This window comes from Carica papaya, chromosome 1 (assembly GCF_054855325.1).
Source record: "Carica papaya isolate Zhongbai chromosome 1, ASM5485532v1, whole genome shotgun sequence".
In the NCBI taxonomy this organism is placed as follows: domain Eukaryota; kingdom Viridiplantae; phylum Streptophyta; class Magnoliopsida; order Brassicales; family Caricaceae; genus Carica; species Carica papaya.
In genome coordinates this window covers 27,712,927-27,727,813 of record NC_142309.1, presented here as the reverse complement: position 1 = coordinate 27,727,813, position 14,887 = coordinate 27,712,927, and the positions used below count along the sequence as shown (strand labels likewise).

Genomic DNA, 14,887 nt, shown 5'->3' with positions numbered 1-14,887 from the left:
AATTAATTTTTAATTATATATTAAACACTAAATGTAAAAATTACGATTATATTTACATGTTAAATAATTTGAATTATGAAGGTTATCTTCTAAAAAAATTATAAATAAACTTCTAAAATAAAATATTTCAAATAGTCTCAAATTTTAAGAAATAAATTTGTGTAAATAATATGTTATGTACCATAAATAATTTAAATATATTTAAATAGTAAAAATAATATCAAAACAAAAGTTTAAACTAATGATTTATGAAAGAATTGTAAAAAAAAATAAAAATTCATTAAATATATTCTATTTCTAAAACAAATATATATAACAAAAAATTAAAATTAGTAATAAAATTATTTTTATACATATTAAAATAATAACATTAAATATTAAAAAATACTAAAAATATAAAAATTACAGATAAAAAATCACGAATACTAAAATAGACGAGAATAACTGAATGCACTTAAATTATTTAAATATATAGTGTTTATATTTATCTGTCATAATATAATATGTATATTCAAATAAATTTTTTTTTCTATAAATATATTTATTATTTAAAAAAAATTAAATGTTTATCCGGATATATAACTGCCTACTATTTTTTATAAATAAGTTAATTTATTTTTATTAATTATACTTTAAATACAAATTATTTTTGATAATTTTAAATAAAAAATATTAATTAATTTGAGCCACTCTAATTTATTCTTAACAATAATTTTAATACTTTATCAAAATTTTTAAGTTATTATCTTTATTAAATAAATATACTTAATCAGTTAAATTTAATAATATATGGTAATACAATATAAATTATGAAATATTTACGATATATATATATATATATTTAAAGAAATTACTTATTTCTTATTACCAATACTTGCCTGGTTTTCTTTTAATAAAATTTGTAATCACTTAAATAACCAACCTAATACTTCAAAGAGTAACCCAAAGTTGTGGTGGGAGGCTCTGTAACATTTCCCTTCTCCTATATAATCAGCGACGGCATTTCAAGTTCACTACTGAAAAACTTGATTATCTTTCCCCAGGCGATACTTCCGCTCTGTATCCAGGAAACCGAAACTCCAGAGAAGGAATCGAGTTCGTTGCCGTGATTAATCTCAGCGCTCTGGCATAACCGCATCGGAAATGAACAACGCCGGTTAGTTCTGCACTCATTTCCCTTAATCTCTTCATCCTGGAATCGGTTTTCTTTACTGGTGGCGTTGCTCAAGTTATACCGTGCTTCGATGAATTATTAGAATTCTTCATGTATAATATGCCGTTAGGTTCGTGAGAAATCAGAAGAAAGTGAAGAAAAAAAAAATTGTTGAAACAGGTGCTTCAACCTGAATTGCTTCGAGATTCCTCGGCAGACGAGCAGATTTCTTTTCATTTTCTTTTAGTTTTAAACTTCTCTTCTTTAGCTTAGGGTTTTACAATCTGCCATGATTTGCCAACACCGCCGTTTTTGTTATCCTTTAGTTTTTCGTGTTATTATTTGTGCTACTAATATTTAGGGGTGATGCAACTTTCTTGGTTTTGAGGATTGCATTAGACGGTCGAATTCAGGAATTTTTCGCATTTTGCAGAAGATGTATAATAAATAAAGTATGATTATCTCGTTAGTCAGATTCCACTGGTAAACAACTTCAAGTTTTGGGTAATTATATATCCTAGTACCAAATGTAAATTTAGGTAGAGATGACTCTGATGACTTAAGCTTTAGTTTGCGAAGTCTTGGGAATGTATGCTTGGATGCCAGAGAAACTTTTTATGGATCATGATTTTAGTGGATCACTTGCAACATTCTCTTTGATTCTGATGTTGGATTTTGGCGTAGAAAGGAGGTTCTCAGGTAGTTTTGTGAAGGTTTTTCAGTGAATTTTCAAGTTTAGTATGTGTTATTATTCTGCTATGACATGTACTTCTTTTTACCTAATTCTTCGAAGAATTGAATTGAGAAATAAAAGGAAACTTGTCTACAGGCTTTGTTTCTATGCATTTTGTTAATCTTTTTCTCACTTTGTTTTAGGGAGTAGGACCATTGTCTGGTACTTGCTTAGGTAGTCTCTGTAAAGACTTGATGCATTTTGCTGCACATATTTATCTTATGTTAAAACAATTGGCAGAAGATCCTCAAGAGATGGTTGTGCCACCGGTTGAAGGCGTCGCTGGTGGAGGGACAGCTTACGGATGGAATGACGGTGGCATGCACTTAAATGCACTTAAGGGCTTAGTGGATCCCACAGAGGTTCCAACAGCAGATCTTGTTTATGTTTGGTGCATGGCAAACACAGCGAACATTGGACCGCAAGAAATGCCTCGAAATTTGGAGCCTGTAAGCATTGTTGTGCTTGCTGTTGCACTCTGCTTGTGTTTAAATGTTTTCTTTTTATGTAATCGTAATCCAATAGATATTTTAGAATGAAACACCCTTTTGTAGGTTTCTCTTTATGCTGTCTCCTGGTGTGCATTTATTGAACTAGTAATTTTTCATTTAACTCTGAAAAATAACTTGTCCTTGGGCGTGTAACACTCAATTTATGGAGTCAGATGCTAGCTATGTTTTTTGAATTGGCATCTTTGGTCATTAAACCAACTCCATCAAAATGAGTCTGGGTTAATAAACTGAGTTGATAGGTGAAGAACTCGTTGAAACTTTTTTCACTGGGTGGTGGATTGCTTTCCTTTCTTCATTATGTCTATTTCAACTACTCTTTGTTATTGCTTTATAATGCATTTATGGCTCCGTTTCTTTTTTTTTTTTTAGATAAAAAAAAATATAGAATTATAAACAAACGTACCAAGGGGTTACCGCCCATGTACTAAAAACTTTACAAGTCAATTAAGAGATCAATGACATTCCTAAAATCTTCCCTCCTATAAATGTCATGACCCAAGATAAAGAACCAAAAGTATTAAGTTACCTATCTCTAATGTTTACATACTCCGTTGCAACCCCATCAAAAGCCCTAGCGTTTCTCTCTTTCCATATGATCCAAAAAATAGATAAAGGGACAAGCTTAAGGTAATTTTTCTTTTTACATATTTCTGCCCACGCCCAAAATTCATCCTTCAGTGAACCTGCCATAACTCAATTAATCCCAAAAGACTATAAACCAAACACCATAAGTTGTACACAAACGGACACCAGGGAAGAACGTGACTACAGGATTCTGCAGTCAGCTTGCATAAATAACAGCGTTTTACCAATATTTCCCCCACTTTTCATGAGCTTGTCGATAGTCAATATGCAATCTCTAACAGCTTCCCAGGCAAAGAAGGCGATTCTTGGAGGGACCCTAGTCTTCCAAATCTGATTAGCCAGAAAATGAGTAATAGCATTATTATAGGCTATGTAGAATCAGAATGTGTTGTTGCCTTGATTTGCATTGGCCAATGTGTGTAAAATTTTTTAGGTCATCATTGATCTTTAAATACAAGAATTCACACTGGTTTTGATGCAAATCAATATCTTTCTCTTGGGGATAAATCTATTTATTATTTATCTTTTCTGGATGGAGGATTACATGGTATGATAAAGACCTTATGGTAGGTTACCGTTATGGAGGAATTCAAAATTATTTTCTCCCCTTTTCATAACTCAAGACACTTGATCGTTCTGATTGAAATGGACCACAGAAATTTATATGCGAAATGAATGTAACTGCCATTTATCATTTTAGTCCCATAATTACGGTTATATTACAAACTAGTCCCAAAATTAATACATCTGTTCAACATAGGAAAGAAATTCTCCTTTTTTTTGTTTTGAATTCGGTCCCCAAAAATATTAAAAATCGGCTATTTGTATTTTTCTTAGAATAATTTTAGGACCTGATTATAACAAAAGAAAAGATTTAGAATTTAATTATAATATGAACTATATTTTTGTATCCAAAATGGTAGTTGCCGCTAAATGTTGAAAACAATGCCTTATTCCTTGAATGCTTATTTCTGACTGTTGTCTTGTTTCTTTATCTTGATGTTTTATTGGCCTATGGCACATATGTTTTAATTACAAAATTAAAGAAAATGGAGAGTGTTCATCATCTTCGGGCTTTTAATGTTTCTTTATGTCTTGAAGATAAATCTTTTGGCAGCTAGGAATGAGAGAGAGAGTGTTCAAATTGCCATTCGCCCAAAAGTTTCTTGGTGTGGTTCTGGCATTGCTGGGAATGTGCAGGTTCAATGTAGTGACATGTACTCTACATCTGGAGATCGGTTAGTTTCATAAAAAACATGTTCCCTTTACGGTTTACTTGAAAGCTTATTCTTCTAGTTCATAACTTTTCAAATATTTGCCTTGTCAGATTGATGGTTGGGCAATCATTAAAATTGCGGCGAGTGGTGCCCATTTTAGGTGTTCCTGATGCTCTTGTGCCGCTTAATCATCCAGTTAGTCAACTGAGCCTTCTTCCAGGGTACTGCCCAGTCAATTATGATCTTATTTTACTATGTTGCGGGAAGTTCTCTATAACTTCTTCTTAAGATTTATTTGGTTTGAATTTTTTGCCTGTTGCAGAGAAACAAGTGCAGTTTGGATTTCAATAGATGTTCCAAGCGCACAGCCTCCTGGTCAGTATGAAGGGGAGTTCATTGTTACTGCGATGAAGGCAGTTGGAGAGTAAGTTTTTATTGATTTTCCATCGTCCGTGATGTATTCCTGGTTGTGTAGTTCATATTATTATGCTTACAACATTTAGAAGTTCAATTTTTTTAATACGAAAAGACAATATTATTAAGAAGGAAGAAGATTACAAAGAACAAGGAAACTATATTCTCCTAAAGAAGAGCAGAACAATAATAAGGAAAAAGAACAGGATAAGAAAAGGTTGCTGATCTTAATGTAAGATAGTTTTCCTATCCCTTTGCAAATAGATAATGGAAATCCCCAAAAACAAGTATAAATAATACAATCATTCAAAATTTTAGCACTACGTTGTAGCCATAATACTCAATATCTAGCTAAGGGGGAACCTCTCCATTACAATCTATGCTCTTTATTCTCCATGTATCTCAATATTAGGTGACACCTAATTCTCCAAAAGAACGCAAACAACTTATTTTGAAAGCATAGAAGGTATCTTGCACTGTGAAGATAAGTGGCTATTAGTTCCAAGGCCCTGTAGCACATATAAGAAATATCTAGAGAAATAACTCTATTTGAATCTCACCTTTGGAGCAAGTTATTGTGCTATTAATCCTATAAGCACCCTAGCCGGGATAAAGACCATGAGGTTTTAGAAAGGTTTCACCTTCTAGAAAGAATAGGTAAATATGTAGAAGCATTAGTGTTCCAACTCAAGATTTAAAAGAATTTGGAGATTCAAGTTGTTGCTTGCTTTTCTGGTTTCCTCTTTGGGTACAGGTCTTTTCTTGTTTTAGAACTTTATATGGATGTGGTCTTCTCTGTTATAAGTCATCTGGGTTCATCACAGATCTTCTGCCCAATGCTATGGAAAAGCGGAGAAGCATCAGATGTATGTGGAACTTAAGAACTGTCTTGAAATGTTGGAGCCCATCGAGGGAAAACCTGTGGATGAAGTGGTGAATTTCTATGTCTTTTTCCACCAATCTTAATTTTATTTGGTTGACCTCGGGTTCTTACAACTGTTCATATGAGCAATTGCCTTCTAGGTAGAGAGAGTGAAATCTGCAACTGCGACTTTAAGAGGAGTTCTACAAACTCCATCATTATCTGAATTCTTTTCAGATAATGGGCCTATTGACATGATGGATGAAGATATTGTGTCAAACCTTTCAGTTCGCGTGAAGTTAAGGTTAACAGTTTGGGATTTCATTCTTCCTGCAACTCCATCTCTCCCTGCTGTATTTGGTGTATCCTATATCTTGTAATTTACTCATTGTTGTAATAGTTGAGGTTGATGATTCATTAGATTGGTTAGTTGTTTTTTTCTTTCAGAAGAAATGCGAGTATGGCATCAACAGAATGGTTAATTGTTGGTTTTCTTTTATATGAATTATCATAATTGGTAATATGATGTCACCTTTTAGCAGTCTTGCATTAGAAGCCCAATTGGTTAGCGGAAATAAGTGGTAAGCACAAACGAAAGGCTGAGAATGTCTTAACATGAGGTAGAATATGCCTTTTGATGTATTTACCTACTAAAAGATAGAAAAAATGAATACCAGCATTGTTAACCCTGTTCTGTTGACAGACTACCCCTAAAACATGCCATTCGTACTTGAGACAGTGCATAATTATAAAGTTTTGGATATCTTATATGTCCCAAGTCATACTCTTCCTTAGCTATTATATGTTTGGTATGTTATTGTGTAATCAGATTATTTCAATTTTTTGCTTCTTTAACATATAGTAGATATCGGATACTGTAATTGAAGACCGTTTTGGTGTTGAACATGGAAGTGATGAATGGTATAAGGCATTGGATTTACATTTCAAGTGGCTTCTTCAATATAGAATCAGCCCATACTTTTGTAGATGGGGTGATAGCATGCGTGTTTTGACATACACCTGCCCGTGGCCTGGTAACTTATAGAAGAGACCTGATAACTCTTCATATATTGTTGTGGATCTACTTCTTTTGCAACCTTCACAGATTGCTACTGGTTGCCCATGCCCTTTTCATTTCTTCTTTTTGCAGCTGATCATCCAAAATCAGATGAATATTTTTCAGACCCACGACTAGCAGCATATGCTGTTCCATTTACTCGAGCATTCTCCGGGTATACAGTCGATTGCCCATGCTGGCTTCTGTCACGTATATTAACTATCAAAACTGATGAATTTCCATTGGTGTGTTTATGTGCAACAGTAATGATGGAGCAAAGGATTACTTGCAGAAAGAAATTGAGATCTTAAGAACAAAAACACACTGGAAGAAAGCATACTTTTATGTATGGGATGAGGTATAAAAACTGTCTCAGTTGGAGTTAAAACAAGTTTTTGGGTGCTACCTGGAATTAGGGCTATATATGATATCCATGCGTCTTCGTTCTTCTTATGCTCATAGTGTAAAGTTGTTCATTACTTTTTCATTTTTATGTGACCTATAAGATAGTCTAATTCCATTCTCTTTCGTTTTGACAGCCGCTGAATATGGAACACTATGATTATGTTCGCAACATGGCAACTGAGATCCATACTTATGCTCCTGATGCCCGTGTTTTAACAACTTATTATTGTGGTATGCATTCTTTACTTTCTTAATTTAAAGTTTATACATAATGGAGTAGTTATAAATTGACTAAATAGATCACAAATCATAATTTTATGAAATTATGGTACTATTTAGAAGTCTATTATTATAGTTTAGTAACTCGTTCATTCTTATCAGTATTCATTATTCCTATTTGTATTAGTAGTAATATTTTCTAACAGGTATCAGTAGTTCTTGTTTATTGAAATTAGTATTATCGTCTTATTAGTTTTAGTATTTCCTAATCTAATCTTTCCTATTCTAATCCTATTCGAAAAAGTTTATTTGATACTCTTTACTTGCCGTTCTAATATTTAAGTGTAATGATTGAGATTTTGTAGATGTGATGTTTAAAACCCTTAGGTGCAACATCTAGTTTTTTATCTCCAAATTGTTAAATAGGAATTTGCCTTTTGTCCTATATCAAAAGTGTGTGAAGTACAGTATTGCTCTATTAAGTCTTTATTTTGATTATATTTCCTTGTGCTTTCACTTATAGATTGAGAATTTTCCACATTCAATGTTGGTTTCTGGTCCACTAGTTTTTATTTTGTTTCTGTTTTACCTGCTGCTATCACTTATGAATGGAGGTGATTTCCCACTGTTGTGAATATCTAGTGGTCGGTGGTTAATAACTTGTCTCTCTAAGGAATCATAAGATGATGTGGCCATGGGATATCCTGATTCACGCACCAATTTTTGTATTGGATGTCCCCGAAGGGACATAATTCACATACCGTTGCTCACATGAATTTGACCTTTCTAAATATCGTAGTTTATGTTCTTCTAATTGTATTGTTTACTAAACTTGTTCAGAATATTTGTACTAATGGTCTATGATTTTTCATATTTGTGAGATTTGAAGCTCTCCAATCTCCTTTTTTTTGTTTTGCCAAGTTATTCAATTGTATGAATTTTATATGTTAAATTGAACCTATAAAGTAATTAAAATCAATAATTTTCTGGTGTTGACATGACATTCTTCTAAATCTTTGATTTATTCTAGCATTCCTTGTTTCTGAATAATTAATTGAACATAATTCCTTCTCTATGTGCTACTAATACCCACCATTATTTATATCTTTGGGGATTATAATCATTTATAAGATTACAAGTATTTTCATGCATTCTATCTACTCTTTTATGTAGGGCCCAGTGATGCGCCTCTTGCCCCAACTCATTTTGAAGCTTTTGTCAAAGTTCCAAAATTTTTGCGTCCTCATACTCAAATTTATTGTACAAGGTACTTACTTCTCAAATGGTTTTCAAATGTAGCATACATCTAAAAAACTAGCCACTTTTTGTCAGAGCATTGGTGTAGGATTAGTGAATGATCAGCGTAAACATATCTTGGACAGATAGCATGCTTTCTGTTTTAAAGCACCATTTCTCATGGTTTTTGAGCCTTGCTTGCTAGCCTCAGAGTTCATGACTTCCTTTTGTTTGGGTGGATATGATTGATATGGCTTATGCACTCTGTTCAATGGTGTCTGAGTTGCATAGACCATCTTGCCAGTTGAAGAAGTAGGTACAGAATAGCTTAGTGGAAATTTATATTTTTCCTTGAGACTTTATTTAAGCAATTGGTGTGATTGAGCATCTGGCTTATATCAAAATCAAAATTTCCTGTCTTAGAAAAGTATTATGGCCCATCCATGGCTATCTATATTCAAAAAGCTTTAAGGTGTCATGAGTATCATTGTCTCAAAGGGCCTCTGGATTTGGCTTATCTTCTGACTGGCTTTTTCATGGTACATAAACTTGGCTGATGTGGGCCTTTGCCGGCATGATTATCACAATACCCAGATATTGTTTTTCAAACATTTTATGGTATCTTTTAACTACTTGTTGAAGGAAGTGTTATATTTCCTTTTTCAGTATGCAAATTGCTGAACTAAATTTACATTTGGCGATTCTGGATATATATATTGGTAGTGAATACCGGTCTGCCTGGACCTGCCTTGTTTGGTACTGCAAAAATTAGCCCTTTGGTTATCATCTTCTACTTATGTAGTCATGTAATAACTCTTAGTTCTATGTTGTTTAGCAGATGAAATGATGTGATTGGTCTTTGTTTGCAGTGAGTGGGTTCTTGGTAACCGAGAAGATCTGGCAAAGGATATTATTGCTGAATTGGAGCCCGAGAAAGGTGAGGTAAGTATATATTCCATGCTTTTGCTCTGTCAAGAAGTCTTATTGAAACTCTGCTTCTCGATTCCATCATGATTGGTGATGATTAATCATCACTTGTTTTCTAAATGAGTCAGTGAATTTAGGAGTCTCAATTTTATTGTTGTGCTTTTCTAGGTCAACATGCTATGTTATGCCAAATTAACTTCCTTTTCTGTTACTACTATTTTTGGCCCTCTTTTGGCAGTTCATCTTTCCCCTCCAGAAAAGAGGGAAGATGAATATTTGACCTAAAGTCAGGTGTTAAGATAGTTTTCTATCTTGAAGTTCTATGAACTTAAAGTTTGTTGGAACTCAAAGCCTTATGAGCTTGAAAAACACAAGGAATTAAGTGAATCTAAACGCCTCTTAATCCATCTGGTAGAAACCAAATAATTTCTTACTTGAAGGTTTATCAATGGAGGAATAAAATGGGTAATCCTGTTAATTATTTATTTAAGTGTGTAAGTTTTAATGTTTATTATGTAATATCTATGTAAGTGTGTTTAAATAAGTGCTAAGTGTGTATTAGGGTAGGAATAAGTCTGTTATAAGACAGGCAGTTTAAGAAATTTTAGAAAATTCGAAGTTACAGAATTCTGCTACTCTGTGTATCATCTGCTGTAGGAAGAAGACAGAATATGTCTGAAATTTTATTGTGAATTAAGAGTATGTTTTTACCCCAGAAATCGTAGAGTTCTCTTTATCCAACGAGCCTTAATATTTTGTTTCTGAATTTTTAAAGATAGAGAAAGATAGGAAATCAAAGAAAGATGAAATTCTACCTACCAATTCCATTGTAAATTGTCCTATAACACAATCCTTCAGTAAGGACCATAAGAACATCTTTGCTACCAAGGCTGGGGTTTGGTATAGTTTTCTTACAGTCTGGTTCTTGCATGTAGCTTTCCTCAATAATATAAAAGTAACTCCGATAATCAACCAACATTTCTGAAAAACAACCAGCAATTGACACATACTCTTATTTTTAGTTACAGACAACTGTTAAAGCCTCATTATTCTACAAGCACTTTCTGATAGCTGACCAAAAAGTTTTTGCTGAAAAGAATTCTTACTTCTGCAGGAATGGTGGACATACGTCTGTATGGGACCGTCTGATCCTCATCCAAATTGGCACCTTGGGATGCGAGGGACGCAACACCGTGCAGTGATGTGGCGTGTATGGAAAGAAGGTGGAACAGGTTTCTTGTACTGGGGTGCCAACTGCTATGAGAAGGCAACAGTTCCCAGCGCAGAGGTATTTACCCGACCGTTATGATCAATTAAATCTTGGAATTCAAACCTTGTGCTATGTTTGAAATAAATCCAAAAACTTGAAAATTCATTTCTAAGTCTGCGCATAGTTCAACTAGGGGAGAATATGAATTGCATTTAGATGACGAAAAAATTAACTTAATTTATAATGCATTCTTTCAATTTAAAGAGAATAATATGAGGTCAATTTATTTAATTTTTAAGAAGAATTTTTACTATCTTTCTAGTTGAATTGTGTCAAATTCTAGGTTCGTTGCAAAAATATAGTTATGTTTTTCCCTCTTCTTCTTTCTGGCTAAAATATAAAGTATGTATACGCGCAGATCAGATTCAGGCGTGGGCTTCCCCCAGGTGACGGGGTTCTGTTTTATCCTGGGGAGGTGTTCTCATCTTCACACGAACCTGTTGCTTCAGTTAGACTGGAGCGCATTCTTAGTGGCTTGCAGGTGAGGCAGCCTGAAGCTATGTTTTAACTTTTGTTTCCTTTTTCATTTTCATAACTTATTTGGAACATGGTGTTCTTGCAGCCATTATAACTAAGGTCAAACAATTTAAAAGTTTAAACTAAAGGTTATCTAACTTACCTCTTCATACAAAAAATTAGCTTTTTCTCATAAGAATTGTCAATAAACGCCTTGGAAATAATCTCCCAAAATTTGCAGAATTTCTCCATGATTTGAGAATTTTCAGAATCACATTTGATCCCATTTTCATCTTAAACTAAAGTTTAGTATTGGTGACTCCGCACTCAGATGATATATATTCCAGTTCGTATCTCAGATTGATGTTACGTGTGATTTGACTGATACTTATTCAGGTTTCTTCTCTATGTCATGTTCTGATAATAGTTTCTCCTTGAATTTACCAGGACATTGAATACCTGAAACTCTATAGTTCAAGATACGGTAAGGATGAAGGACTTGCCCTTTTGGAGAAGACTGGTCTATATTTAGGTCCTGAGCGTTACACGCATGAGCACATGCCGATTGACCTAATGCGGGGTGAGATCTTCAATGCATGCCGGCCATGAAGAGGCTATCAGCATTATGCCGGCTTCACTTTTTGTTAATGTAAAAAAAAAAAAAAAAAAAAAAAAATCATCATAGGAACTCTGTACTTGAGAAAATATCATGGTTAGACAAGTTTTAGGGCCCTGGTGCAGATATATCAGAATGGGTATGGACACATCTAAAGTAGGAAATGCAAATAGATATTTAATGGTTATTCTTGTGCAAGGAAGTTAATTGCCTGCATCTGTTGCTCTCTCGCAGTTATAGCGTGCATTGGAGCCATGTATATAATTATATGTTCTTTGTAGACTCTGCTATTTGAGATTCCTTTTGGTTTCCTTTTCGCCCTTTTTGGGAAAAAAGAAATTATTTAATCTGAATGGATTTGGTTACTGAAGCAGGGAGCATTCTGGGTGGATTGGAATTTCAACTTTCACACTGCCAAGTAGATGTTTTTCCTTTATTTTTATTTTGTACTTGTTCGAAAAATATTCTATTGAATCCACTGGTATATGTAACTAGTTAATTATAATAAAATATAAAAGTGTTAGCAAACGTAAGAATGTTATGCATCTTCCAACAGATATATGTATGTATACATATACACATACGAGTATGGTATGGTAATATGTACAATTTTCAGTATCTTAAAAGTGACAAGTTTTTTCCGTACGGTACCGTACGGAAAATTTAGATGATTTAAACAGAAACCAGGCTATTATTGTCTGCTAAAACTAAAAGTCGAGACTTTAAACACCAATAAATTTGAAAATGAAGAGAATTTAGTTCAGTCCTATATCTGAATAAATGAGAAAATGAATGGCGTAAAACAAATTTGAAAATCTATAAGGGGAAGGTTAGGGTTAAAATTGTGGTGTCTTTTGTTAGAATAAATAGGTAGCCCCCATAATTGCAGACTCGAAACAGTTGCCTAGAAAGATTGAAAACCAAGAAAAAGAAAAGAAATAAAACAAATGGAGAGATGTATGCTTTCGGTGGTTGACTTAAGTGGGAGCAAGCAAATGACAATTAGTAATTCCTTTTTATAGTTTGGCTTCATATATATATATATATTTCTACCGGGAATAAACTGCTTGGTCCTGTCTCGGGGACAAGCAAAATGGGAATAGGAACAGTACTTTTTTATTATGCCAAAAGAGAAAAGGCATTGTCTTACTCGATTCATGCACTCACAAGTCACCATATAGTAGTAGTATCTGACCCCACTCTTCTTACATGTATATGTATGTATATTATACACCAGACTCACAAGTCATAATGTAAATATCTGACCCCACTCTTTTACATGTACGTATATATCATAATAAATAATAACACAAAGTTGGCTCCTAAAGAAGAAAAAAAAAAAATCCTTTTGAAAAGCAGAAAAGTAATGTACCCATCAAGATCCCATGGTGGACCTCTGCAGCTTATTGGAATCATAAAAGGAAAAGCAAACCCCCCCCCCCCCCCTCAAAAAGATAATCAAATCTGTGATGATTACTCGTCGGACCTCCTCACTCCATTGTATTTGTCATTCATTTCTGACATTTTCTTTAGTCTTTTTCTACTCATAATTTTGTGACATTTTCTACAACTTAAAAAAACCAAGTGTGGGAGAGTCCCTGTTTTTTCTTCATCTTCTCCAAACTTGTCAAAAAGTAGATTGCTTTTCGATCGATCAAGACGGATGAGCTCCCCCTCTAATGTTCTTTTTTCTCCCTAACCCAATATGGGAAAGTGATATTCTCTCATCTCATGACACAAGAGTAAATTTCATTGCTGAAAACATAACTCGGTCCATTATAAGTTTTTAAAATGATAATCCAATCCAATCCAATCATCTTGTAGCAAACATATATATTAGGTCACTCTTAACTTCATAATTGATCTTAAATAATAATTACATTACTTTTAACTATTCAAAAATAATGTACGGAAATTTCTTCTTATAATTATTTAGTTATCTTGTCCTCACAGTATGCTAATTAGTAGGGTAGCTTGGCATTTACATGTCTACACCTAACTTCATGCCCATAGGTAGGCAGCCACTTATCTACTCACCAATATTTTAAGTAGGTTTCTAATCAAAATGACCTAAGTATCATGTTGGTAGGTAACAAAAACCATATGCTTTTTTGTTTCTTTCTAGTTGTTTTTTTTTTCATAACTTAATTTTGACTATAAAGTATAAATAAAATTGTAATAGGGTGAATTTAGATAATTTTTTTTTTTAATTTTTTTATTAAAAAATGTGTCAAATTAAGTTAATTTTTAGTAAAATCGGAGTATATGAATTTAAAAAGTGAAACTAGTGCAAATCCAATTTAATTATTGGGTTTTCAGATGCACAAGTTTCTTTAACAAATGTTGCTGTTTGAATTGTATATGAAATCCTTCTTCGTTCGAATATATTTAACGTATTCTTCCTCTTAATAGATGAGTAATGTACGGTCACATTCATAAGATTATTTTTTCTATCAATTTCTAAAATTTATTGTTTGTTTATATATTATACTTGATACCATGTTGGCGGATGGTAATAATGTCGGGTTTGAGTTGCATTTTTATGTATTTAATAAATATATTAAAAAATTTTTACTAATTGGCTTAATGTAATGTTTCTTCATTAGTATTTAGTCTTGTGAGTTATATTATCCTCGTATTTTCGTCTGAATTTCGCTAATGCTTAGCGCAAAATACTTATCATATAAGAGTATTTATAGGCTTACTTCGACAGGGTGAGAATAGATGTTTAATTTATTTTTGTACACTATAATTTAGAAGAGATATAAAGTATGTAAATTTAGTGTACTTTGAAAAAAGTATATTCTATTCGCGTTTTAGTTTTTTTTTTATTTTTTATTTTTTCTCATTATTTTCTAAATTTACTTATTGTTTTATAATTATATTTAATTTATATTTATAACAAAATGGTTATTGCATATGTCTTAGCTCACCTCTGTGTGAGAATATTATCATTATTTTCTTCTTCAAATATATATATATATAACTTTGTGTATAATAATTACAACTTTTTTTTTTTTGGTTTAAGAGGAAATAATTGTTACCCTTTTAAGACATTATAGTGTACATGATTAATTGTGTATTCAAACATTCAACAAAAACAACTTCGTAATCGCCGATGCTCGAAGAAAAGTGAATCTAGAGGTTCACACTTGCACCCCTCCCACGTGCAAAATAATTTATATTAGCTCCCCCCTAATAATTCGCGGATTATGAGAGACACCT

The 14,887-nt window shown here is 32.9% G+C and overlaps 1 protein-coding gene across 3 annotated transcripts; it reads left to right on the top strand.

Moving 5' to 3' along the window:
- Positions 1-922: 922 nt before the first annotated feature.
- On the top strand, positions 923-12,032 carry LOC110813556 (alpha-1,6-mannosyl-glycoprotein 2-beta-N-acetylglucosaminyltransferase). 3 transcript variants are annotated; one of them, XM_022040748.2, is made up of 16 exons: positions 924-1,156; positions 2,130-2,335; positions 4,085-4,221; positions 4,311-4,421; positions 4,523-4,624; positions 5,439-5,547; positions 5,638-5,838; positions 6,342-6,510; positions 6,627-6,708; positions 6,798-6,891; positions 7,073-7,169; positions 8,331-8,424; positions 9,263-9,335; positions 10,435-10,608; positions 10,949-11,071; positions 11,494-12,032. In XM_022040748.2, exons 1-16 carry the CDS (start codon positions 1,144-1,146, stop codon positions 11,653-11,655), a joined length of 1,947 nt encoding a protein of 648 aa, XP_021896440.2. In that variant the 5' UTR covers positions 924-1,143; the 3' UTR covers positions 11,656-12,032. The 3 variants fall into 3 exon arrangements, with proteins under 3 accessions (XP_021896441.2, XP_021896440.2, XP_021896439.2); XM_022040747.2 differs by having other exon boundaries at positions 925-1,156; positions 2,127-2,335; XM_022040749.2 differs by lacking the exon at positions 8,331-8,424 and having other exon boundaries at positions 923-1,156; positions 2,127-2,335; positions 9,263-9,330.
- Positions 12,033-14,887: the final 2,855 nt, after the last annotated feature.

What these genes read in the sequence shown, in the direction of transcription:
- LOC110813556 (XM_022040747.2), top strand. An exon ending in TTTAACAACTTATTATTGTG is followed by an intron (nt 7,170 to 8,330) that starts GTATGCATTCTT and finishes TCTTTTATGTAG; the next exon opens with GGCCCAGTGATGCGCCTCTT. An exon ending in ACTCAAATTTATTGTACAAG is followed by an intron (nt 8,425 to 9,262) that starts GTACTTACTTCT and finishes CTTTGTTTGCAG; the next exon opens with TGAGTGGGTTCTTGGTAACC.